The sequence below is a fragment of the Galleria mellonella genome, unplaced genomic scaffold (assembly GCF_026898425.1).
Source record: "Galleria mellonella isolate WM207_F2 unplaced genomic scaffold, CSIRO_AGI_GalMel_v1 utg184, whole genome shotgun sequence".
Lineage (NCBI taxonomy): Eukaryota > Metazoa > Arthropoda > Insecta > Lepidoptera > Pyralidae > Galleria > Galleria mellonella.
The window spans coordinates 9,851,822-9,879,146 of record NW_026442025.1 but is presented as its reverse complement, the minus strand read 5'-3'; the positions used below and the strand labels follow the sequence as shown (position 1 = coordinate 9,879,146).

General features: G+C 33.5%; 1 protein-coding gene across 12 annotated transcripts in view; it reads left to right on the top strand.

Moving 5' to 3' along the window:
- LOC113510231 (AT-rich interactive domain-containing protein 2) overlaps positions 1 to 27,112 on the top strand; it is a 39,637-nt gene extending 12,525 nt beyond the window's left edge. For 5 of the 12 annotated variants that reach the window (XM_052893972.1, XM_052893971.1, XM_052893970.1 and 2 more), the window contains exons 17-38: positions 1,806 to 1,874; positions 2,730 to 2,816; positions 3,539 to 3,566; positions 3,865 to 3,923; positions 5,243 to 5,737; positions 6,049 to 6,138; positions 7,032 to 7,073; positions 7,898 to 7,999; positions 8,655 to 8,717; positions 9,503 to 9,605; positions 9,880 to 9,957; positions 10,839 to 10,939; positions 11,580 to 11,669; positions 14,303 to 14,404; positions 16,826 to 17,203; positions 18,089 to 18,196; positions 18,632 to 18,729; positions 19,587 to 19,749; positions 20,497 to 20,643; positions 21,848 to 21,883; positions 23,014 to 23,105; positions 23,903 to 27,112. In XM_052893972.1, the coding sequence (XP_052749932.1) occupies positions 1,806 to 1,874; positions 2,730 to 2,816; positions 3,539 to 3,566; positions 3,865 to 3,923; positions 5,243 to 5,737; positions 6,049 to 6,138; positions 7,032 to 7,073; positions 7,898 to 7,999; positions 8,655 to 8,717; positions 9,503 to 9,605; positions 9,880 to 9,957; positions 10,839 to 10,939; positions 11,580 to 11,669; positions 14,303 to 14,404; positions 16,826 to 17,203; positions 18,089 to 18,196; positions 18,632 to 18,729; positions 19,587 to 19,749; positions 20,497 to 20,643; positions 21,848 to 21,883; positions 23,014 to 23,105; positions 23,903 to 24,005 (2,634 nt within the window). In that variant the 3' untranslated portion in view covers positions 24,006 to 27,112. The remainder of the gene's footprint in view (positions 1 to 1,805; positions 1,875 to 2,729; positions 2,817 to 3,538; positions 3,567 to 3,864; positions 3,924 to 5,242; positions 5,738 to 6,048; positions 6,139 to 7,031; positions 7,074 to 7,897; positions 8,000 to 8,654; positions 8,718 to 9,502; positions 9,606 to 9,879; positions 9,958 to 10,838; positions 10,940 to 11,579; positions 11,670 to 14,302; positions 14,405 to 16,825; positions 17,204 to 18,088; positions 18,197 to 18,631; positions 18,730 to 19,586; positions 19,750 to 20,496; positions 20,644 to 21,847; positions 21,884 to 23,013; positions 23,106 to 23,902) is intronic. The other 7 variants (XM_052893969.1, XM_052893976.1, XM_052893975.1 and 4 more) reach the window with 7 other exon arrangements.
- Positions 27,113 to 27,325: the final 213 nt, after the last annotated feature.

The window sequence follows — 27,325 nt, the reverse complement described above, 5'->3', positions numbered from 1 at the left end:
TGATATATATATATATTCATTTTGGTTTTATGTTTGTAGTACGTGTTTAATATTGATGTTTTAAATAAAAAAATTCTCAATTCAGTTGACTGGTAGAGAACACCGTTCAGTGTTAAGTCCGCCATATGTATGTAGTTCCACTATGCATTAAAGTTTAAATAACGAAAAAAATATATGTGTCACTTGATTATATTTTAAGTTTTTTTTTTACGATACATAAGGTTTACTATCGCTTATTGATAGATAGAAAAAAACTTAGAACTTATTACAACAATTGTAATGGTGAAAGTTATCGAGGTTTGAAACTTATAAATTGTAGTTCAATAAGTAATCAAATACATTTTAGTTATACTGTAGTGTGTGAAATATTTCCGTTTTTATTTTTATTTTATTCGAACTGTTATAGATTTGATTAGTGTGTAACAAAGGCGATTATGAAGGTATTCCAAAAAGGTTTCGAAACCATTAATTTTATTTGCATGACTATAAATATAGTTTTTTTTTTTAATGTGATATCGAAAATGTCTGCAAATAATATACACAAGAGACGCGTGCATGTGTTTTTGATGGTTTTATTGCGTTTGTTCAACATATTAGCATTATTTGACTTGTTTATAATTAGAGAGAGAGTGACATTTCGTTCATAATTGACGCTACTGCCGTATATGATTATATATAGTATAGTTTTCAGATTATTGAAATGATACTGTTTTTGCAGAATTATTTTTGTTTGTTACTTTAATATCAAATTGTAAATTAACTCTTTAAAGCAACAGCTGAGTTTCTTGATCGTTTTCATAAGGTTAGAACCATATCGACTATTCAAATGTGCCTAAATTTTAGTTTTACTTGAATAAACAATTTTTTTAAATGTATCGTTCAGTTTTGAAATAACGGACAAATTCATAGTACTTATGATTATTTAACTAATAATTATTTAACTAAAATTATTTTATATACTTCCGTTACTATTAGTATGTATGTGTGTGACTGTCAACATTCGAAGATTGACCACCACTTAATACCAGAATTTTCACAAACTTCCATATCGATCTCCGACTGCCATTTTGTTCACGCATTTTTTGCGATTAGATCGTTGCTTGGAGCTTAGTGTTAACCGTTCAGTATCCAAACTGCGAATTTCGCAGTTGTAAATATAAAATTTAACAATACAATTTTTTGGATTAAGTTGCAACTATTGATCCAGATTGTAGATCCCAAATTCAAATGTACGCAACCGTACCTTTTAAATTTGGAACATTGTTTTCTTAGTACCTTAAACTGTGCAATCTTTTTAGTCAACATTAATGCCAATATGCGGGACCATCGTGAAAGTAGATAGTGATAAGCAATGTATATAGGCATGTCGAGTTATATATTAGACTAACAATAACAGTTTTATGGCATGTTAGCGGCGACGCTTGATAAGCATGCGAGTAAACGAATTGATTTGATTTGAAACTTACCCGACGATCTATTTTGACATCGCGTTCTTAATTTGAATTTGTTTATTGTTTATTTAACGGATTTTTTTATTAATTTATAAATTTTTATCTAATATAAAAATAAAAAGATTATTTTTGTTATTGAGTTTTAGATTTGTAATTGGATATAGGATATCTATACTACAGAACGAACTATCCGTAATTATACTAGAGATCAAAACTGTAAGAAAAAAAAAATATAGTAAAATTAAAAAGTAAATAAAAAAGCGTCTTATTTAAATTATCGAAAATTGTCAGCATCGTTTTATAAATAAATATTAAAGTGATTTTATAATCTGTATATTTGAAATTATCCTGTAGGTTGCTCAAAGACAACAAAACCAGCAGAGACCGCCATCAACGCCCTCTGTCGTCGTGCAGCCTAACCAGGTTTGTAAAACGTTGGAAGACGCCACGTCGGCATACACAGACCATCCGTGTATGTCGGCTTAAAACTAAGTGACCCGGAGGTTGTTGCCTCCGGAGTTGAAGCCGGGGCAAAGGGGTACGCCCCGAGGCCCGTACCTCGCCCAAACACATATTGTATTCTAAACATTGCTTATAAGTGTACGTTTTCAATGTTGTTGTAAAACGTGTTAACGCGTTAAAGCAGAGGGCCTACCATAAAATATTATCCGAAATTTCGGGGTCGAACGAAATAGAAATTTGATGTTAAAATTACATAATACATGCCGTTTAAAATTATTAAAAATATTAAAATAACGTTCCTCTGGACTATTAGGATAGGATTCATGATGGTACGAACAAAAACACGAGATTGAGCCCGAAAATTCGGAATTTCATTTCATGGTAGGCCCCCAGTAGTCTGATGATGGAATCTATGAGAAATTCTTTATTATTATTATTCAGTTTCTATGGAAATATCAGTGAAAAATTTATATGGAGAAATTATTATAAATTTTATGATACTATCAAATATATTAAATGATATTTGAGGTCAAGATCTGATGATGAGATTATCAGATTAGACTTTCGAGTTGTGTAGCTTGCCCCCCATCAATAGGCTTAGGAGCAACGCACTGTACATTCAATGGTTAATATAATAGTGATCATATGAGTTCTATGACATCTGAAATCGAATTTTGAAATTTTTATAAAATTTTCAAATTTCGATTTCAATTCGAATTTGATATATGAATTTCGAATTTGATAAACTGTTTATATTTTTATTATTATTACTAACATTATTTGTATTATTATGGTAACTGATAATTTTTTATGCAGGTGATGGATGTAGATCCGGAGGCTCTCATCAAATGTACAACCATAACGCCTGGCGGTGTTGCCAGCAGCACACCAGTCGGTGAAAAGGTAATTTTCTAAATTATCGTAATTTTTTTTTAAATACAGGGATTTTATTTATAACATATAAATGAACAATTTTTCATAGGACATTTTTTTTGATGTGTGAAAATGGTATGGTAACCCCGCCTGCGCTAACGGGATACGCTGGCGGAGCACCAGTGAAGGGTGACAGATGAGAATGAAAACAGGTCAGTTAGCCCATCATGATGAATTCATCAGGAATTAACCATGATAATTTCCAGGGAGAACCGCGAGGATGTCGACCTGGTTGGGTATATTGCTAGCAATGGGATTCTCAGTCTCCATTAATAACAATCCCTTTCCCCCCTTTCATAGGACATTAGCGTAAATTGAAAATAATGTTTGTATTACATTTCTGTTTACTAAATGGTTAACTAGGAAACAATGTTACGTAGCAGTTTGCACCATATATTTTTGTAAAATGATGTTAATAAAGAATATTAAATAAATAAATTTATGTTTTTATGTAATTGACTTAGTCGTGGTCAAGGGATGGGTAGTAATATCTTTTCTAAAATATCACCAAAGGCTAACTATAGTTTCTAACTCGCTTGCCAAGCATGGCAACCACTGACAAAACCCTCCAACAGGGGGAGGTCTGTTGTTACCAGTGGACAGTCAACGGCTGATATGATCGTGATTGATGACTTGGACAACTTTAAAATATAAAAGTTAGGTGTTTTACAATTTAATAATTATGTTTTCAGGTTATTATCACGACACCGGAAGAAGCAGGTAAGTCTTTTTTTTTATACAAGTAAGAATGGCAAACAAGCTGACGGCCCACCTGATGTAAAGTGGTAACCGTCGCCTATAGACATGAGCAGTACCATGGACATAACAGAGTATACTGTTTCGCCATGTTTACTGTTTTCTATGTTTACTGTTATATACAGTAATAAGTATATAATATATATAAACTGAGCTTGTTTGCTACATCTTAGCGCCTTCGTCTCAACCAATTTTCATGAAATGTGTAATATTTACATATGACATTTGGTTTGAAATCTGATATTTTATTCTGTATTATTAGTTTCAGTCAAAGAGGAACCGGTACAGATCCAAATAGACGAGCAGTCGCAATTAACTATTGTAAGTACGAATTTAGATACAATATTAATATAACATATTGTATTATAAATTACATTGTTAATGCATTTATAAATATTGTGAGCAAGGGTGGACTTATATCTCACAGAAATCTCTTCCAGTCAACCCAATGCAGTTTAGATTACATATGCAATGCAGTTTACATTACATTGGAAAACATGTTGTTAGCGAGTAGCTGAAGTGCTACAACTATTAAATTATATAATTATTGAAATATTATATATAATATATAAATAGTAATCTCGTGGTTTGTGATTAATAAATTCGGAGATATATATTTCATATCTAAAGTGGCCCTATGATCCTGGTATAGGTTAGGCCACCCCTTCCTTTCTAGTGGGTGTCGTATGAGGCGATTATGGAGGGCGAAGGATGGGCAGCAGCGTCTCTCTTAAAACATCTGTAAAGCCTAACTGCGGTTGCTAATCCGGCTGCCCAGCATGGCAACTATTGGTAAATACCCCCAAAGGGGTGGCTTATGTTCAGTATTGACCAGTCAAAGGTTGACATGATGTTGATGATTATATACAATGATCACAGGAAGTATGGTTACGTTACCTGCGGTTACGTAGCCTTTTTTAATTCATGCATCTTTAGGGTTGTTACCCTATTTTCTGTTTATCTTTACACTACACTTTCCTTAGAATTACGAAAGAGATTTATCGAGCAAGAATGAATGGAGATGTCGGTAGTGGCCGCCCTTGGCGGACGTATGTCGACCAAATAGGCGACGTGCTGAAGAAGGGCCAAATTAAAAGTACCCGTAACCGGCGAGCGTGTATGAAAAGATTGATGAATGTGGAAGAAGCGAAAGAGGTTTGTTTGAATCGAAGCATTTGACGTTCCATTGTTTCTGCCTACCCTAATGGGAGACAGGCGCGTTAGATATGTATGTACACTTTCCTTGTAGGCGTCCGTCTAGAATCGAGTATTTTATATAATGTAGATAGATAGATACTCTTTATTGTTTCCTTCAAAAGATCACAATAGTAAACTTATTATAAATATAAACAATTACAAGAAATAATCACAATGAGATAACAATGGGCGACCTTATCGCTAAAAGAGATCTCTTCCAGGCAAACTTTGGATGGAGAGGAGTAATTATAAACAGTTTGATTGGAGGCACGAAGAAACTCTATTATTTCTAAAATATAGAGATGTGATACATGTAATAATGTAAATATATATCCCTATTTATTGTATATACTTATATACCATTATATATACACTATATAAATGTAATTCTATAAATAAGATAATAATACTTTATATGAATTGCTTAACGTTTGTTTTTACAGAAAACAGCACAGAATAAAATGCTCGCTGATTTATTGGAGAAAAAATCTAATCCCCCAGTACAGGTAGTACAAATGACGCCTCAAATCAACGCGCCGACAATTCAAATCACTGAGACGGGTCAAATCGTTCAAGTCAAACCAGATTCTAATCCTGTCATACAAATTAACGCTGATCCATCTCTAGTGTCTCAAACTGGCCAGTATTTTCAAATAAAGAACGAACAAGGTCAGATAATTCAAATAAAGAACGACCAAGGTCAGATTATTCAGTTGAAAAGCGATCAGATACAAGCACCGGTGATGCAATTCAAGAATGAACAAGGTCAGATCGTTCAAATAAAGAACGAGGGTAATATTGTACAAAGTCAGATAATACAACAGGGCGTAGTGCAAAGTATAAAGAGTGAGAAAGATCAGATTGTTGAGACAGTGGTGACTGATCATTCGTACACAGAACCGCCCAGTAAGAAACCGAGGTTCGAGGAAAAGAGAGAGGTAAATTTCTTTATTTTTTATTCTATAGTATTTCATATTGCTATGTGATTGTGTGACGTAAAAGAAATTAATTTACTTTGTTAGAGTGTAGGTGAATTTTAGATAGGAAGGTAAACATTGGCCTTATACTCTCTCTCTCTCTATATATATATATATATATATATATATATATATATATATATATATATATATATATATATGTATATATCTCTCTATATTGAGTGATATAAACAAGAAAAGTTATTATTGTTGCTCAAAAATGAGTCTTAAATATATTTATAATTAAGTCGATATCTTAATTATGCTTTTAGACAAGTTCACCGCAGGAGAGCGTATCGAAAACTGCAGCTAATTTGTACGCTGCGTTAGCGGCTTCAGCGCTTGAAGATGAAGAGGATTTGGTAAGACATATATTATTTATATTAAGTATATTCTAGATTTTATTTCTATATAAATAAATTACAAATTGTGGACACAAAATTGACCTCAGTTTTAATTTTAAAAATATTAGATTTTATATAATTGATGTAGTATTTATCTATTTTGAGTTTTAGCTCAGTAATAAATATTTTTCTCAAGTAAATATTTTTATTGAGTTTCTTATTTCAAAATTGAGTATAAAAATTAACTTTCATGAATGATGAAGGAATGATGAAATGATTGATTAAAAGCGATATTTATATGAATCTTCGTCATCATATTAAACGTCAATTGTCCATTGCTAAACATAGGTCTCTCTCTGTTTACCAGTATTTTTTTTTATTGGATGAAAATGGAATGATAAAACCGCCTGCGCTAACGGGATACGCTGGCTGGGCTCCAGTGAGGGATGATAGGTGACGATGAAAACAGGCCAGTTAGCCCATCATGATGACATGATCATCAGGACTAAAACATGATAGTTTCCAGGGGGAACCGCGTGGAGGTCGACCTGGCTGGGTATATTGCTAGCAATGAGATTCTTAGACTCCATTACTAACAATCCCTTTCCCCCCTCTATTTACCAGTAGTTGCCACGCTTGGCAGGCGGGTTAATAGCCGCAGTTTGGTTTGGCGATGTTTTAGCAGGGACGCTCCTACCCGTCCCTCGACCATTTTGTTCCCTTAGTCGCCTCTTACGGCACCCACGGGAAAGGAAGGAGTGGGCCATTCTATACCGGGACCACACGGCGAACATGAATGCTAGTAATTAAATGTGTGAATAATTATTTTTTTTATCCTGTAAATAAATTTTAACTTAGCGGAGTGAAAAATTTCTTCCATGTCTGTACACATATTGGTGATATTCGCGTAGCGGCCTCCTGGGATGTTGCTAGCGTCAGCTCTACGTGCTAAGGTGCACAGTATATACGAAATTAAACCTTAACGAGTTTATTTATGTTCAAGTAGTTAGATTTTGTGTAACGTTTTAGAATTTTGTTGTTATATATATTTTTAGTTTGTATTATTCCGAGTGTGAGGATTTACAAAAATGTCCAGTCCAGTGATATTTATTTATTGTTTATTGATTTTTTTGTAAAAGATGTACCAATACAAACTTTAACTAATAACTCTGGGATAGCTGGGATAGTATTCTGTAAGCCATAGGTGGAAGCACGTTTTTAAAAAAAAACATAACGATTTATATATTTATAAATTCAATACAAACTGCACATAGTTACGTGACCCAATTAGTATGAAAGTATTGAAATATGTTTATACTACTTATATACAGCAGCTTTGTCTGTGTAAATATTATAAATGAATCAGAGGGAGACTTTGTACAAAAGTTAATTGCTTGGGTACCTCTGTTCCATTCGCGTTTCAACCGTGAAGCAGTTGTGTTTGCATGGCTGTGTTTCGGTTTGAAGGGTGGGATATGGCGTGAATTTACTGGGTACAGAGGAATAATACCTGAGTCCTCAGGAATGGCAACGCATGGGGGTATCATGGGCGAAACAATATACTCTGTTATGTCCATGGTACTGCTCATGTCTATAGGCGACGGTTACCACTTTCCATCAGGTGGACCGTCAGCTTGTTTGCCATTCTAAGTTGTATAAAAAAAAATGGAATTATTATACACTTTTCTTTATATTTAAAGTATACTTTAAATTAGAATACAATCTACCCGTACACCAAATTTGTAGGATTATAATAAAAGATATTGTTTCATGTTAGATGCCCCCAAAACAAGAGCCAGTAGAAGTGATACAACCATCAGTACTGGTTACTGGGGCTGGGGACAACGCGTCGGTTATCATACAAGAGCCTATTTTGCAGGTAATTAAATTTTAATATAGTACAAAATCCTATAACTCTATATGGCATGGTATATTTTTTTTAATGCGGGATAATGGAATGGTAGCTTCGCCTGCGCTATTGGTATACGCTGGCGGGGCACCAGTGAGGGACGATAGGTGACGATTAGGTCAGTTAGCCTATCGTGACGAATTCCACTAGAATTAACCATAATGGTTTCCAGGGGGAATCACGTGGAGGTTGACCTGATAGGGTGTATTGCTGGCAATGGGTCAGTTAGACCCCATTACTAACAGTCTCTTCCCCCGGCATGGTATATTAGTACACCAATATTTTTCTTTTATGGGGAAAGGGTTCTGAGATCAACAGTGGGACATTTATAATTGTTATGTGTTATATATTCATTGTAAATTTAGAAAGTAATATAAGACTGATCACAAAGATAAGGGCAGTGCCGACAGAAGGTTTTATTATTTGAAAATGGGCTTTAGGTTCTTGAATATAAGGTTGCATTTCGTATAATGAAATAATCGACACAAAAACTTGGTAGCAGTGAAAGACAGAGGGAGAAAGAGAGGTAGAGAGCGAAAAGAGTGTGTGTGTATGTGTGAGAGAGAGAGAAACCGAGACAGAAATACAACAATCCATAATGCAAATGCATAATCCTACTTTGCAGGTACAACAACCAACTTTGCAAGTTCAACAACCAACATTGCAAGTGCAGTCTTCTGCGTTACAGGTACATAACTTGCAATTTTTTTATATTGAACCATTTTTTATTTTATTTTATTTATGAGACTTAGAAAGCAAATAAGCTAGCAAGCCTACCTGATGGGACGTAATAACTGTTGCGTTATGTCCATTATACTGCTCATGTCTATAGGCGACGGTTACCACTTTCCATCAGGTGGGCCGTCAGCTTGTTTGCCATTCTAAGTTGTATAAAAAAATGTATTCAAATTTTATTTATTAGTTTAAGTTTATACTTTAGTTTGAAAAATTTATATATTGTAAAAAATATATATATTTATAAAATTTTAAAAATTTTATTAGATCGAGAATTGTTTAAACAGCTCTCCGTACGCTGTGACGGTCACGGTACCTTATGCTTTACCATTCCTGAATACTGAGATGTTATATTTAGAGGGAGACTTTGTACAAAAGTCGTTTGCTTGGGCACCTCTGTCCCGTTCGTGTTTTTATCGTCAAGCGGTTGTGTTTGCATGGCTGTTTGGGTTTGAAGGGTGGGATATGGCAGTGAATTTACAGGGTACAGAGGAATAACACCTGAGTCCTCAGGAATGGCAACGCATGGGGGGTATCATGGGCGAAACAGTAAACCCTGTTATGTCCATGGTACTGCTCATGTCTATAGGCGATGGTTACCACTTTTCATCAGGTGGGCCGTCAGCTTGTTTGCCATACTAAGTTGCATAAAAAATTAATCTTTTTTTTATAAAAATATATCTTTTGCCAATTGATTGCAAAAAAAAAAAAACATTAATTGAAATTAAATTATTAAAGGTGCAACAGCCAACTTTGCAAGTGCAGCAACCGATGTTGCAAGTGCAGCCTATGGATGTTCAAAATATCATCGCATCACAGTCTGGGCAAATAATTTTGCAAGGTAATAAAACTAATATAATACTAGCTGTATTCCGCGGCTTTGATCTTATGAATCAGTACATAAAATATCCTATGTGTTAAGGTTGGATATTCAACTCTCTCTTATTCAACCTCTTGAACAACTCTATCTATTAAAAAAAAAAATAAAAATCGCTTCAAAATCCGTTGCGTAGTTTTAAAGATTTAAGCATACATAGGGACAGACAGACAGCGACAGCGATTTTGTTTTATACTATGTAGTGATTAAAAAAAATGCTGTTATTATTGATCAACAGAGAAGACTATTGCATCACAACCGACGCAGTTTGTCCAACAACCCATGCAGATAATTGCGACACCGAGTACTTCTCAAGGTAAGGCCCCTTTCATGGATGACAATGGAATGCTGATTGGCCGTATGGTCCCGGCATGGAATAGGCCACCCCTTCCTTCCTCGTGGGTGTCGTTAGAGCCGACTAAGGAAGGGTGAGGGGTGGGTAGCAGCGTCCGTCTATGAACATCTTTAAAACGTGACTTCGGTTGCCAATTCCCCTACCGAGTGTGGCAACTATTGGCAAAACCCCCCTAAGGCCTTATGTTCAGCAGTGGACAGTTAGCGGCTATGATGATAATGATGAATGAAATGTTCACTTCGTCTGCGCTATTGGTTTACGCTGGTGGGTTATTGGTGAAGGATTTATAGATGATGATGAAGTGATGTCAGTTGCCCCATTGTGACAAATTCAATAGGAATTAACTACGATGGTTTTCAGGGGGACCGTGTGAAGGTCGACCTGTCGTGTATTGTTAGCAAAAGAACTGTTTTTTTTTATGTAACTTAGAATAGCAAGTAAGCTGATGGTCCAATTGTTATTATTATTATTAAATTAATGAATTATTTTTATAATTAAAAATAATTATATTTTATAATTAAATATTTTAAATCAAATCAAATCATATTTATTCGCTTGCTACATGATACAATAAGACGTTACATACATATACAGGCACATAACATGCAGCACCCCGCAGAGGTATGCAAATTTATTAATTATTTTTGTTAATAAGGTGTATTGCTAGCAATAGTCTCCGTTACTGTTAATACTGCCGTACAACAATAGTCATTTATATTTGATGTACAACTATTTCACTTACTGTTTTATGATTTCACATCAGTCTTAACCTATTTGAAGTTGGTTAAAAAGGAAATATTTTAAAGTGTAAATTTTTATTTATTATCCAACGTTTGTTTTAGGAGGTCTGAGTTATATAGCACAGAATTTACCGGGCAATATGATGCAGAAAACGATCATTATAGTCCAAGGGCCAACCGGAGGGGGGCCGCTTACTCTAACCGTAAGTTTTTTTATAGCGTGTTTTTTTTTAATGTTGTAAATACTAACCTATTCACATTTATATTTCAAATCTTTACAATGTTACTAAATTTCAGTGTGTTTGTAATATTTTTTTACTGTCTAGTAATTGCCAGAAAGTAAAATAGTAGTTGTCTAAATTTAAATCAATATAGCTTATTGTCGTAAGACGTGAAACTTAATAATGTTGGTAAAATATTATAGTGTTCATAAGTAGGTCTTATCCTATAAATATAGGATGTATATCAAAATTAATTGATAAATTGGGTATGTATTTTAAGTCGGCGATTCGCAAAGTATTATATGCGTATTATAATTGACCGTTTCAAAACTGTTTCAACGTTTTTTTTACATTATTCTTTTTTAATTTTACTATATTATTATATCACATAATTATATACGTTTAATTGAGTGAAACATAAATTCATTATTTGTATTTCTCATTTGTTAAAAATATCTATTATTTATATTCATGAAGATGGCGTCAGCTCGAGATATGTATGATAAATTACGAATTATTAGTATATTACTTTAATTAAGGGAGTATATTTTGTTATAAGTATAGTTTATTTACATTATTGTAAGTATATTGTAAGATTTACTAAGAAGTTTGCACACTGAAGGTGAACAACCCCGGCGGGCTGGACGAGGCTACGTTGAACAGCCTTATTACCCAAGCAACAGAGGCTATAACGCAACAGCAAATCATTCAGGTTACAAACAATAAATGTTTGTCCCTCTCACGCTTTGTTCCACTAATATTTTGAGTTATCTCATCTCTAATGCTATTCATCTATCTATTAACTGTTTATTTACAGCTTTTTTTTTTACACCGGGATTTTCAGTTGAGTTACAGATTAGATTTTATATGAGTCACTTTCAGAAATGCACTTTTAATTAGAATAAGCCTAGTTTGCACCAGCAATGACCTTAGTGCTTTATTTATTCTTTATTGCACAATAAAATTTATACAAATGGTGAGGTTAATGCTGTATGGCATTCACTACCAGTTAACTATTGGGTAAAAACAGAAAGCATTTGGCAGCAGTGATTGCGAATATACATTACACAAAAAAAATTATATAAACTGACATAATAATAAATATCGTACTAAATAATATTATAAATATATCGTCATAGTCGTAGAATACTGACGGATCTGACAAATATTACATATAAAGATCCGTCAGTATTCTACGACTATGACGATATATAAAATTTATACATAACTTTAGCTGTTTACCTTTCGATAGATGTGGATTCGATTGCACATTATACAAGTATTTTATATTCATGGATTTGTATCTCTGTTTGGGTTTGAGCGCTTATCAAACATTAAGTGATAAATAATCACATCATATTGTTTAAGATTTTTATATACGAGGTTTGTCCGGAAAGTACGTATAAAAGTTTTTTAAAAATTTTATTTTACAATTATTCAGGTAAATCAATTTTATCCCCTTCAAAGTACTCCCCCTGTGACATAATGCACTTGTGCCAACGCCGTTTCCACTGTGAGAAGGCTCCTTGAAAGTCCTCTGGTTGTAGGTTTCTCAGCTGCCCCGTCGTAGCTTTTTTTATCTCATTTATGTCCCCCAAATGCCGCCCCCGAAGTACCAATTTGGTTTTTGGGAACAAGAAGAAGTCACACGGGGCCAAATCCGGCGAATAGGGGGGGTGTTCGGTCACCGTAATGGAATTTTTACTCAAAAACTCACGGACAACAAGAGAGGTGTGGGCAGGGGCATTGTCGTGGTGAAGAATCCAACGCCCCTCTCGCGCCAATTCTGGACGAACTCGTGCCACACGAGCTTTGAGGCGTCTGAGCACATCGACGTAGAATTTTCCATCAACTGTTCTTGCCGAGTTTCGAGAGAAACTTGATTACGACGCGCTGCTCTTCAACGGAAGCGGGCTCCATGCCGACGGAGTTTCGTTAAGAGGTAACTTCACAGATGGCGTGACAAGTCAGTTCGCACCGCACGGCGGTCAGACCAGAACTGAAGCATTGTTAGGGACATAAGGAAGGGGTCCTGCGCTTACCTGGCCTCCCCACTCCTCTTTCTCGCATTCCAGAACACTTTTATACGAACTTTCCGGACAGACCTCGTACTGAAGATAGCGATTTTTTATTTATGTGCTTGCAATATTTTTCTCTCTTCCATTTTTCATTTTGTACTGGCCGTGTAAATAAACAAATAAGGAATAAAGTAATTAGTTTGAAGTGATAGAATATCATTTTACTTCTACATGCGGTTGTGTGGTCCTTCGAGCCGGATACGAATCGGCATTTTAAAAAATAAATATGTCAGTTGTACAGTAACAACAGTACAGGCTTTGTGTTATGTATAGGTCTATTATTATGGCTTGGAATTGGTGCAAACGTGGCATAATTGATGCTATTTGAAACCAGTTATACTCGTTATAGCAACATTTATATTTGAAATTTATTTGAATACTCAGTCGTATTTCATTATTTTATTAGAAGTGATGTCAGTATATTTAACAAACATATTCAATACGTAACTAATGTGGGTTAGTAGGGATATTATATTGATTTTAAGCTTCTAATCGCTTGCACATTGTCCTATTCAATTTCATGTTGTGATTTATCATATTTGATCCCCGCTAAAAACCATTGTTCATCTTATTTTGCTAGGTTTCTTTCCTAATGCTTCACTAATGTTCATCACACACTATTTATATTTATTTTTTATTAGATTATGCAAATAATCAGAATAATATTATGAAAATATTGGGGGAATGCCTGTAATATTTCCATAATTGAGTAGTTAATTAACATGTTATTTTTTTAATTATTTAAATATAAGGTTTTTTGTAATATATAGATGCCGATTCAGAGCTCCCTTAAGCAAACGGTAAAGGAATATATTAAGGGATGTGTTCGCTACCGTATTCATGACATATAATGAGACAGCAATATTCTGTAATATGTTTATTTCATGCGTGCGGTATCGAAAACGTATCTATAGATTCATTCACCATTCTAGGTATAACATAGGTTGATAGTAAATCTTAACACAGTTTGTCATTATTGGATCAAAATTCTTGATAGAGTTAATTCAAAGGGTAATAAAAATATCTGTCTAGTGTCTAGTGATTACATCAATCTGTTATCATTGTGTTAACAAATATTCATATTTATTATTGAGAAAATAAAGTCATATATTCAAACGCAGAACTAGAGTGTGGTATAGTAAACATAAAAGGTGATAATGAGTTCTGTCTAGTAATTACATCAATCTAATACGTATAGTATTGTGTTAACATATATTAAGATTTACGAGTATTGTATGGAAAATAAATTCGTATGTTGCACACGCAGAACTCGGGCGTGATACAGTCCACTCAGAGGGTGATAGTGAGTCAGCCCACGCTAGTGAGCACGTCACAACCCATCACTGTGGTGAAAACGGCCATCGCTCAGGTTTCATGCACATTACTAAGCACTGGCTTAATTTGCTCCGTTATTTTGTGCTGATAATAACTTTTTATCGTAGTCTTATAATGCTACATAAAATTGGATTAATGTACCTTTTTTAAATTGTTGATATCGCGGTTGTAAATAATTATTGTAAAATATATCGTGATCCCCGTGAAGGAATGACCCCCTACACTTTGAGAAACACTGATCTCGAATACTGTCAAATATGAGAATATGTGTGAAGTGTCAATCATATATGAAGATAAAAATTTGGTAATTTGGATGAGTTAATATATATTTATCATTTTTAATGTATTAATAAATGTTAGTATTAAATTTAAATTCAAAGATGTATATCATTATTATTAAATTCTCATTTATTATAATTACATATTCAAAATAAAAAAAAAATGTATTAATAAAATACATACATACTTTTGACTTTATGAGAAAATAGGTAAAGCTAATAAGAAATAGTTAATAAATAACTAAATTATGATTATAAACGGTTATGTCACACAAATTTATCGGAGTGAGTTATGTCTGCTTTGTAGTTTAATAGTAAATTTAGTTAAACTATTAGTATATTATATATTGTGCATGAATAGATACATGTATTAGTGTTGTATTGTGCTTGAAATGAATAAATAAACACGAAATACCATGCGAACGGTATCGCGTATTATTATTGCTCTAAAATATTAATAATATTATTAAATATTATTCTAAAATAACTCATATTGATTATTATTTAATAAATATTTTACTGATTCGGTATTTTTATTATATAGTAAAATAATTACAAGTGCTGATTGTCATTATAGTTTTATACTCTGTTTTTTCTTGTCTTATTTTTTAAACAATCTTGAGTTTTTTTTTTTTAATGGAAAGTCATTTAAAATTATAAATACTAAAATTGTAATCTACAATACAGTATAATTAATTGATTAATTGTATTTAACTAGCATCCCGCTATTGTTTTGCGCGAGTAAAAATTAGGATGTATATATGAATGACAACGAAACCCTATAAAAATTTGTCGCATGTTTTAGAAATACGTGGAGAAACATACAGCCGTGTACAGCGATATGTGCAAATAATTGTCTTTAGTATCTAAATTCTATTGAAAAAATAAATCATTAAAATCAATCCCCTGGCTATTACCCTATCTGGTATTAGCCCTCCTGATACTTTTACGCCATTCTTGACGATTTTGCGTCATCTCAGGTGTTAAGCCCATAGCCAGTAGATCCTGTTGTATAGTTCGAGCCCAGGTGGTCGGTGGACGTCATCTGCTTTTTTACCTTTGGCAACGCTCACTACTTGACTCGTTACATGATGTCGTATGATCTTTTCTCCCGCTCATCACGTGCTCGTACCAACGCAAACGACTTTCTGGAATTTTCTGCTGTATTTCGCGTACTTTTTAATATAGCAAAAATATATACAACTAAAAAAAAATACAAACCAATTTATGTAGGTATATCCTAGCATTTTTTTTTACAATCCCCTCACTAAATAATACATATATCAAGATTGTTTATTAAAAAAGATAAGCAAAGAAAAAGGAATATAAATTCACGGATATGTTAAAAACGCCTTTTAAATTTGGTTGCGGGTACACTGCGCTTATATTTATACATTTAGCTGATTCTCCATATATTGGCAAATTCATTATAATCATGGTGAAATTAATACTATATTTTTAATACTATAATCATAATCTGCATAATTTTACTTTTGTAAAATGCTTTTTATTAATATAAGAATTTTATTATCCTGTCTTCATGTTGCGCTTGTTTCCTTAAAATAAATTACCTTACTACTGTTACCACTAGATGGCGCTGTATATATATATATTTTTTTACAACTTATTCTAATTGCAAACAAGCTGACGGCCCACCTGATGGATGAGTGGTAACCGTCTCTTATAGACATAAGCAGTACCATGGACATAACAGAGTATATTGTTTCGTCCATTATACCCCCCCAATGCATTGTCATTCCTGAGGACTCAGGTGTTATTTTTCTGTACCCTGTAAATTCACGCCATATCCCACCCTTCAAACCGAAATACAGCAATGCAAACACAACTGTTTCACGGTAGAAACACGAATGGGACAGAGGTGCTCAAGCAAACGACTTTTGTACAAAGTCTCCCTCTGGTAAAATATTAAAATGTGTAAAGAACAGAGGTTGGAATAATTGAAGAATCAGTAGTGACTACTTGTCCAGTGTGGCAAAATTTTTAGTAACATATTATACAAAAATAAATTATTCGAAATAGATATTTGACTTGAATTAACGGTAACTTTCTGCTGCTTTAAATGATATTTTTTATATACTTCCTATATTTTAGGCTCTTTAATAAAAAACATTTTTATTACATTTTGTTTAATATTTTGACATTGAATGTTTCAACAGAACTCACCGCAAATAACACCAAGTCAGCAACCGATCATTACAACTCAACCGCAACCTCACAAGGCCCAAATAGTCAACCCAACACAACAACAACAAATTGTTGTAACACAGAAGCAACCGCCGGCTTTGATTAGTACGCCGTCGAGCAACCAGCAAATAATACAAGGCAACCAGCAACTCTTGCAAGGCAACCAGCAGATAATAGCGGTTTCCAATAACCAGCAGATTATTGTTAACACGCCCATGAAGGCGGGTGTACATACTGTTGTCCAGCAACCGCAGAGGAGGCAAGTGGTTGCCAATGTACAATCCACTGTTGTTAGTCAACCGTCTGTCATACAGAGCGATAGTAAGACCAGTGTTATTCAAACTAATGCGGTGAGTTTTTATTTGTTTTTCTAATATTCTAAGCTTCTTCTAATGTGAAATATTAGAATTAAAAATATGTTTTAATTTTAATCTATTATATAAATTAAATCGAATGATTAATATAGAGAAAAAATATTTTGGAAATTGTATGAAGTATGTTTATTTTCTTATATTTAAACTGAAGAATTAAATCTTTTGAATATATAAAAATCAAGTATCTATTATTATCAATAAATCATTTTCCAGTATTGGAAATAAATTTTAAATTTCAAAATTTAATAATTAAATTTTATTATAGTAATAATCCTCTTAATATTTGTTTTGTAATTGTAATTTTGTAGAGTTGTTTGGATTAATTTATGCTTAAACGGCTTAACGGATTTAAATGACGTTTATTACATGAGTAGGTTATATCATAACTAAACACAGACTGCTTTATATATTGACTATCTTTTACCCGCGACTTCGTGTGACTGGGATATGTTTATTTACCGGAATGAAAAGTAGCTTATTTACTTCTACTACTCTATTTCTTCTCTCTACTTCTTCTAATACTAAAGTACAGTATGGACATTCCCTGCCGTTCGCTGCGATCTGATCGCACCCCCTCTTTCGGGCTAATCAAAACTATAGATATGCACATTGTTACGTGTACAGACATTTTTTTATACTACTATGGTGGCAAACAAGCATATGGCCAGTCTGATGGTAAACGGGCGTACCATAGTCTATATCTATGCTTGTAGCACTAGGTATGTCACGCGCTCGTTGCCGATCCTTAAGAAACCTTAATATGCCTTTTTTGAAGAATCCCATGATGTAGTCTCTAGGGGAAACTTAAATAGTTTTTAAATTAAATAAAAAAAAAAAGGCTAAATTGTTACAATGTCGCAGAAGGCCGTCCAGCCGGCGATGCGTCAAGTGATATCTCGGCAGCCAGTTATGGTGGGCAACACCAAGATCGGCGACAAGGAAATGATAGTATCACAGCCCGTCACTGATGTGAGTACACCATAAATATATATTCAAATTATATATACATATATATATGTTAACTGTCCACTGCTGAACATAGGCCTTCCCCAAGGGAGGAGGAGCTTTGCCAGTAGTTGCTACGCTTGGCAGGCGGGTTGGCAACCGCAGTTAGGCTTGGTGATGTTTTAAGAGGGACGCTGCTGTCAATCCCTCGACCATTACGTTCCCTTAGTCGCCTTTTACGACACCAACGGGAAAGGAAGGGGTGGCCCATTCTATGTCGGACCACATGGCGTTAATAATTATAGTTGTGAGCGTATTTATTTATCTTAAATAATTGTATATTACATTTTTAATAATTTAATGGCATTTTAACAAAGTATGTGTGTGTATGTGTGTGCGATCGACTCATACACTTATTAGTGCAATACTTGTATTTGTCTTGATGTGATTGCTTTCTAGAAACCAGCTCCACCGAAACCTTCAGCGACACCACCGCTGCAACCGATCACTCCCCAGGAAGACACCCCATGGATATGCCACTGGAGAGGATGTGGCAAGTCAGTAATATAATTTTATATTTTTACATGTTTCTATATAACTGGCAACGTTATTGGATTTGGGAATTAGAACCAGTTCCTCGTAACCGATTTTGGATTAAATTTATTGTTATATTGTATTATTATAATGCCGCCACCACAAGATGGAGGTGGTGTTGCATATTTTGTCAAGCTTGGTTATAGATATCAAGTGAAAAGATATCATAGATGTCAAGTGGAAAGAGCCTGAAGAGTAAGTAGGCAATGATAAATTAAATGACATCCTTTAAAATGGCCGCGATCACAAAATGGCGGATTACGTTATAATAGTTTGTTTTTACAAATGTTTTTAAACAGATTTGTTTACTTCAAAATTTAAAATTACAGTTATATACACTTTAAAATTTTTTTCTTCATATGTTACTTGCATGTATGTCGTGAACAATTTTTTTTTATACAACTTAGAATGGCAAACAAGTTGACGGCCCACCTGATGGTAAGTGGTAACCGTCGCCTATAGACATGAGCAGTACCATGGACATAACAGAGTATACTGTTTCGCCCATGATACCCCCATGCGTTGCCATTCCTGAGGACTCAGATGTTATTCCTCTGTACCCAGTAAATTCACCCTATATCCCACCCTTTAAACCGAAACACAGACATGCAAACACAACTGCTTCACGGTTGAAACACGAATGGGACAGAGGTACTCAAGCAATCGACTTTTGTACAAAAGTCTCCCTCTGTCAGCCAACACGCTGTGGAAGATAAATTTTTAATTGAAATAATCGTTTGTGTTTTTATGTGCAAAATTAACAATTTATATACTATGTAGTGATGATAGTGACAGTGATAGCGGAGTGGTTGTCCCGCAGAACGTTCTCGAGCGCGAGCGAAGTGTTCTCGCACGCTGCACGCTCACACTGCCCGCCGTCGGCGGCGGGCGAGGCGCCGTGCCTGTGGCTCGACTGCGACCGCGTGCCGCGCAAGACCTTCGCGCTGCTCAACCACCTCACCGACAAGCACTGCTCGCCGCATGTCAGTACACGCCTTTATTGTTACCACCTTCCGTATATATATATATATATATATATATATATATTGCTAGTGTGAAAGGGAAATAAACAGCAATATATGTATGTTAGAGCAAGATAAATAAATAGGTCTTTTTATGCGTTGATAATTAAATTGTGTTCCACAAAGAAAACAACTTCATTTGTGACAAAATTATTTATTTTGATCTATTAAAAATAAAATAATATAAAATTTCTATGGTACCAATTCCAGGTTTATTCATCACAATTAACTAACTAACCTGCCTTTTTATTTTCACCTATCATCCACCACTGGCACCCGCCTGCGCTAATGGTATACGCTGGCGGAGTTACCATTCCATTATCATCCATTAAAAAAGTCTGCAAGTATGTCCATTCGGTTGAAAAAAGGAATTTTCCAAATCGGTTTAGAACTGACGGAGTTATGAGGCAACAAACAATACAAGCGAGCTGAGAACCTCTTTCTTTTTGAAGTCGGTTGAAAATTATGTTATTGCCCGTTTTTATTTACGTATGATATTTGTTTTGTCCATATATCATTTTATTTCACTACAGACCACTAGCCTGTACGTGACTACATTGCCTACCTGTTCTAATCTGCCTATCTCGCTCTTCTGTCTTATCCATTACCAATCTTTATATTTTATTAAAAGTACTTTTATTTATTAGTTTACTTTTTATAATATGGCAAGATTTTTTTTTTTATTGCAATTTGAACTTTATTTCACAGGCGTTAAAAGCGTTATATAACTCACGGCGCCACGCGGCGGCCGAAGCAGAAGCAAACAAGCCGGTATCCCTCGGATATCCACCGAACGCGGCACTTGCGGCTTTAAACAAACACGCGGCGGATATGTTCAATCCTAGAGAGCTAATGGTAAGTTATATATCATCGTAACAGTCTATTATTATCCCACGTCTGGGCTAATTCATTCTGGGCAAACCATAGGTTTTTGATGAGGCAAGCATATTAACTTAATATTTTGTGTGTGTATGATAGATTGGTAAACTCCGCCTGCGATTTTAGTTCACGCTGGCGGGATACCAATGATGATGATAGGTGATAAAAATCACAGATCAGTTGGCCAATTGAGACGAGCACAATGAATTGACCATGATGGTTCTGGTGTCGATTTGACAAAGTATATTATTAACAATGGTGTCTGGAGCCCCTTCATCATTAATAAATCCTTCCTCTAAAATTACCTTATAGGGTCGAGGTTTCTTTCTTTTACATTGGTTTAATGTGATGTATTTCCCTAACTAATTTGGTCACCACTAAATAATTTGGTGATTTATAATGTAATTACGATTAAATGGCTGAATTTATGTATATAACAAATTCCATTAAGAAATTTAATGGAATTTGTTATATAGATAGATCATATCTTTCTTTAACATTTACAATTTTGTTTAATTTAATCCACATGGTAAATGCTACTGTAACATATCTATTCGTAAGACAATTAGTAAGAACTCTGCCGATCGTCAAAATTTTGTCGTTGGTAGACAGCTTTGCTCTTTCATTTTTTGCAATGAACTATTATACTATGGAAATTTTAATTAAAAAAATAATATGTAAAATCGATTAAATAGTCTGAAACTTGAAAGGCCGTTAATGCAACAATCAATTTTTGAATTAGTACTCTATTTTAAAGACCGTAAAATTTATATTCTATTGCTTTCGATTGCAGTCGTCAGTGACGTTACATTTTTTTGTTGTTTAAAAAAGTTCACGACTTTCCACGGTTGCGCACGGCTACATACCTAAAAGATCTCTAATTAAAAAAAAAATATAGTCCATGTTATTCGCTAATAAAAGTAGTTTTCTATAGGCGAAATAATATTTAAAATAAGTAAAGTACTTTTTGAATTCATTCATCACAAACAAGTTCATCCATTACAAACAAAAAATAAAGTTTAGAAAAAGTCTGTATATCGAAAGCGCAGACTTTGTTTGATTGATACGTAGTGTCATAGTTTGAATGGAAAGTTTTATATTAAATTCCATAGTGTAATAATTGGTTGTTTTTGCGTCACTCTGCGTGCTATCACTAACGTGTGCGTTTGTGTGCGTGCAGCACAGGGCCGAACTCAGTCGCACACCGGAGCAACTGGTGAGACTCGCATAACGTTAGCTTTTGTGTTGTCATGTGTATTTTTTTTTGTTTGGTATCAATATTGTGGCTAAAACGCAAAATGTTTGTATTAAAAATGTTTTTATTGGTAATATAAAATTATTCGATGGGGCAATTTATAAAAAAATATATTTAAGCTTTTATTGGATTGCGAGTGTGTGTAGAGAACGTATTTCAATGACGTGATCCTGTTCGTATATTAATATTATAATTAGTATATTATTAATATATTTTTGTAAATTTTGAAATGATTTTAAATAGAGGTTCTTTATTCCACTGCGATGGTCCTTTTTTCATAGAAAATGTTTAATTTCGAGTTTGTCCTATAATAATTTTATCCTCATTGAAGTTTTTGTGTAACATTTTTAGTAATAGATAATTTAATATATTATTAATCATTTTTAGTAATATTCCCGAAATGAACAGTAAATAGAAGTTTTAAAGGAATTTTTCTGTTTATTTTATTCCAACAATGTTTTATACATGTTTATATTAATATAATACGATTAAAAATATATTCTGATTTTTTCTCCTTTATTTATAGGGCCCTTGAGGAATAATTGTGCCATTTTAAAATATATTTAGTGCCATATTTTATTGTTTTTGTGTGCTTTGTTGTTATTTATTTAAAAATATGTTGCTTTGTTATCCACTTAGTTATTTATGTATATGATCGGACTAGTATTTATAGTTGCTTTAAGGGGGTTGTTGCACTGTTAAATAATTATGCACATTTTACAGTTACAGTATAGAGAGACAGAGAGAGAGAGAGAGAGAGAGAGAGAAAGGGAGGGACAAAGAGGGAGAGAGTACATATTGTGGCATAGAATTAAATTAGAATTAACGTGTGCCAGTATTTTGTTTTACAAATCTTCTGTAACGAGTTTGCTTATATATTTTGCTGCATGCGTTTTTATTTGTGTTTAAAGTTTACATTCATTTAAATGACGTAAACACTTCAATTTTGGGACAACAATAAGTTGTAACCTAATACCACGAGGGTTGTAGATGTAGTTTATGTAATCGTACATAATTCAGTATATAGTTAATATATTATTTTTGACTTAAAAGAGGCATAATTACTTAAATTATATTTTAATGTTCCACAGGATGAGAATGAAGGTCCTGTAACGAAGAGTATACGACTTACAGCGGCCCTTATACTTAGGAATATTGTCATATATTCCAATACTGGACGAAGGTGAGTATGAGTAGAGGGGAAGGTATATTGTAAATAATCTTTGGTCATATCATACAACGCCATCTAGTATGAAAATAAGCAGAGCTACTGTGGTTACTAGACAAATGATAGAAATACTTATATACTTTTTTTTTGTAAATACATACCTGCTGTATAGAAAACACTCAGATCAATAAAAACAGAGTCGTGAATATTAATGTTTGTGTTGTGCCGGAATCGAACCCTCGACCATTGAAAGATAACTATAGCACGCTAAACTGGTCTCTGACTGTATCAAATTTATATTGTACTTAGTCTTTTTTTTAATATATTTTTGATATGTAATTTCTAAATATTGTAAACTTTTTTTATTTAAAACCTTTTTTTTCTATTTTATTATTTTATTTCAGAAGCATACAAACAGGTTTAATAGAGATAGTAAGAGCGATAATATATATAGTAATATTTATAGGACACGAGTATATTTATAGGACACGAGTATATTTATAGGACACGAGTATATTTATAGGACACGAGTATATTTATAGGACACGAGTATATTTATAGGACACGAGTATATTTATAGGACACGAGTATATTTATAGGACACGAGTATATTTATAGGACACGAGTATATTTATAGGACACGAGTATATTTATAGGACACGAGTATATTTATAGGACACGAGTATATTTATAGGACACGAGTATATTTATAGGACACGAGTATATTTATAGGACACGAGAATATTTATAGGACACGAGAATATTTATAGGACAAATTCGACTGAAGGCTAATAAAGTAATATTTATTTCAGACAACTCCGCTCATACGAGGCTCACTTAGCATCGATCGCCCTGAGCAGCGTGGAAGCGTCTAGAACGATCGCCCAAGTGCTATACGATATGAACAACATCTGAGAATCGTCTGACGGGCTCAGGCCCGACTACATCTAGCAGAGAGGAACTCGAATAAACAATAGATAATATGGAACTTGGATATGATATACATTTCAAATCGATTGAGGTATCTCCAACTAATTTATACCGTCAGTTAAATGGAGTTGATAACTGATACATCGAAGAAAAAATTTGCCCACTTTTGGGATATGTTTTAGAATTTGACAGTAGATTGTATTATGCATAAAATATGAATTAAAACACTAAATTGAGAACGAGTAAGGATCGTAATGTGATGGCCCCATGTGGTAGCTTTCAATAATCATCATTGTATGTTAAGGTGCACAATACACGATCAAGCATTGAGTTATGAGTAAAGTTACCAGTTCTAATTTCAAAATGCCCATAAAAAATATGATATATTTTTTTTAAAGATAGAACAATATTTGAAGTTTTAATTATTATTTTTTGTTTAATTCGTTAAAGACAATTTTTATTAATTTTAAATGTTTTTTTTTTTTATTAAGACACTTACGTTGTAGTCACGACAACTACTTTTCAGACTTGGCAACATTATTTTTGTATTGTGAAGATAACTGGTAGCTACTTAAAATTTATCATGACTCATATTAATACTAGGAAAATGACAATATTGTAAATAAATGCCATGAATAGAAATTTTGACAAGACTCTTAACATTAATATATTCATTAATAACTATATATTACGGATATGTCTTATAGCAGCAATTACAAGGGAACTTCTATAAGGGCGTTATCACATGTGAAATCTCTGTCTACTACGCAAAGGACATGGCGTGTAGATAGATAAGATAAATCTTAGAATTTCACTTTGTCGTTTCAGAAAGGACGAAGTGAAATTTTGAATTTACATTATTTGTGAATACGAATGGCAAGTAAAAAAAAACCATATAATTGATTAATTTATAAGAGTAATTTTCAGCAAATGCGATCCAAGCCCAACTTCTATGGACCTTTCAACTGCGCTTTCAACTTGGATTCTCTAGAAAAGCCAAATAGGAGGAAGTGTTTAATAAAATACTTTTTAGAGACATCAACTTCACTGAAGCTTCGAAATCAAAGGATTAGTTCACACAGCAAAAAGAAATCAACTTCAATTATGGCAGAGAGCTAGTTATTTTGGTTTAAAAGATAAACCACTGAACCGATTTTGATAAAATTTCGATGCCAATCGAGTGCCCATTGAGATAACAAAAGATTTTTCCAGATAGATTCAAAATTGGCGCAGTTATGAGGTAACAAATATAAAACAAAAAAAAACCAGCCGAATTGAGAATCTCCTACATTTTGAAGTCAGTTGGAAAGTTCATCGAAATTAGACAGAAATTGAACTAGCTGAAAACCATAAGGCGTCTCACCTTTGTCTCATAAACTGAGATACTAGTACTCAAGAAACCACTTGACGTGTATGTTTTTTTTTAATTACCCACTGACTATAAACGGGCAAAGGCAGATAGATAGATACTCTTTATTGTTTCCTCTAAAAGATTACAATAGTAAACTTATTTTAAATAGATACAAACAATTGCAAGAAATGTTCACACTGATAACACAGCGGCCTTATCGTTAAGAGCGATCTCTTCCAGGCAACCTTTGAATGGAGAGTAGTTATAAAGGATGTTAGATCATACAGCTGTGTTTTGGTAACCTCTTTTTGTGTATTAAGTGGTCGATAGAAGAATAACTTATGTTTCCTTTCACATTTAAAGAGGCCGGACATTTGAAGACAGATCCGGTTTTTATTTTATACAACTTAGAATGGCAAACAAGCTGACGGCCCACCTGATGGTAAGTGGTAACCGTCGCCTATAGATTTGTACTTTTAGTTATTTTCAATGATGGTAATGGAATGTTAACTCCGCCCGCGTTAACTGCGTACGCTGGCGGGCGCCACTGGGGATGATTGGTAATGATGAAAAGGCAGGTCAGTTAGACAATTGCGATGATATCACCTTTAATTCGAGAGAACGGCGATGGTTTTCATTGGCGACTATGTGGAGACCGACCTAGTTATGTATAATGCTAGCAATGGAGCCTGTATTCTTAATTAGGTACTAACAATACCTTTCCCCCACAATTTTGGGGTGTCACAGTCTACTTGCCCCTACTCCCCCTTTAATATACCTATGCATTTGACTTATTGTAAATGGTGTTTATTTAGTTCCAATGTTAATATAATTCGATACATTGATTTATAGATCCTCTTAATTTACTTTTCACCATAGATCTTGAGTTGTATAGATGAGGACATTATTTATATTTAGTGCTGCAATAATTCTTTTCATTTTCTCAGCAGATTATGTATTTTTTAATTAAATCTGACATAAAAAAATGGTATGTAAAAGAAACGTAAAGAATCAAGTACCATGCCAAAGTTTTAATGATTTTGTTTTTTGAATTTTACCGTTAGGTTAAAAAATTGACAAAAATGTCCTACACGGACAAGTGATTTATTAATAATTAGTTATGACCCGCGACTTCGTTCGCATAACCGGTATATATTTACTGACTGGGATGATAAGTAGCCTATATTCTCCATCCTCTATAATACTTGTATACCTAATTTCATAGTGATAGGTGTATACGCAAATTTTACATTCATTTTCACATTTATAATATTAATATTTGATGAATATTTTAACCTTGACCATATTTTGTGCATTTTTTTTTAATTATACAATTAAAATATTGTCATTTGACTGTTTGTTTACTTATTACTATATTATTATATTCATACTTTTTTATACTACTTAGACTGGAAAACACATTTAAAATTGTTAGAACACAAGTGACTGACAAAACGATCAAATAAGGATGTCATGCGTTTATTTTCCAGTTCTGATCTATTCAACTTAATATCTATGGTTTATCACTTGTAGGCTGTAATGTAACTATAGTTTAAGATAGCTTTAAGTATGACTTAAGTATAATGAGTGAATATATTTTTGTGAATGTAATGTCCGATTCTGTGAATTTAATTTAAATATATTGATGGTTCGCTTATGCGACAAAATATTATAAGTTTTGTAGAGTGTAAGGTAGGAAATTAAAAAAAATTAAATAATAAATAAAGTACTTTTATTTATATCTAGACTAGTTTTTACTGCGCCTTTGCGTTAATTGACGAGGATAAAAGTAGCTTATGTTCTTCATCTCAAATACTACCTGAGTATCAAATTTCATAACGATCAGTTAAGGTGTTAAGGAGCCAAAAGTAACAAACAAATATATTTTCATATTTATAATATTAGGATGGAGTAATGCAAGCATAATGAAGAAATGAAAGAGTTTGTGACTCAT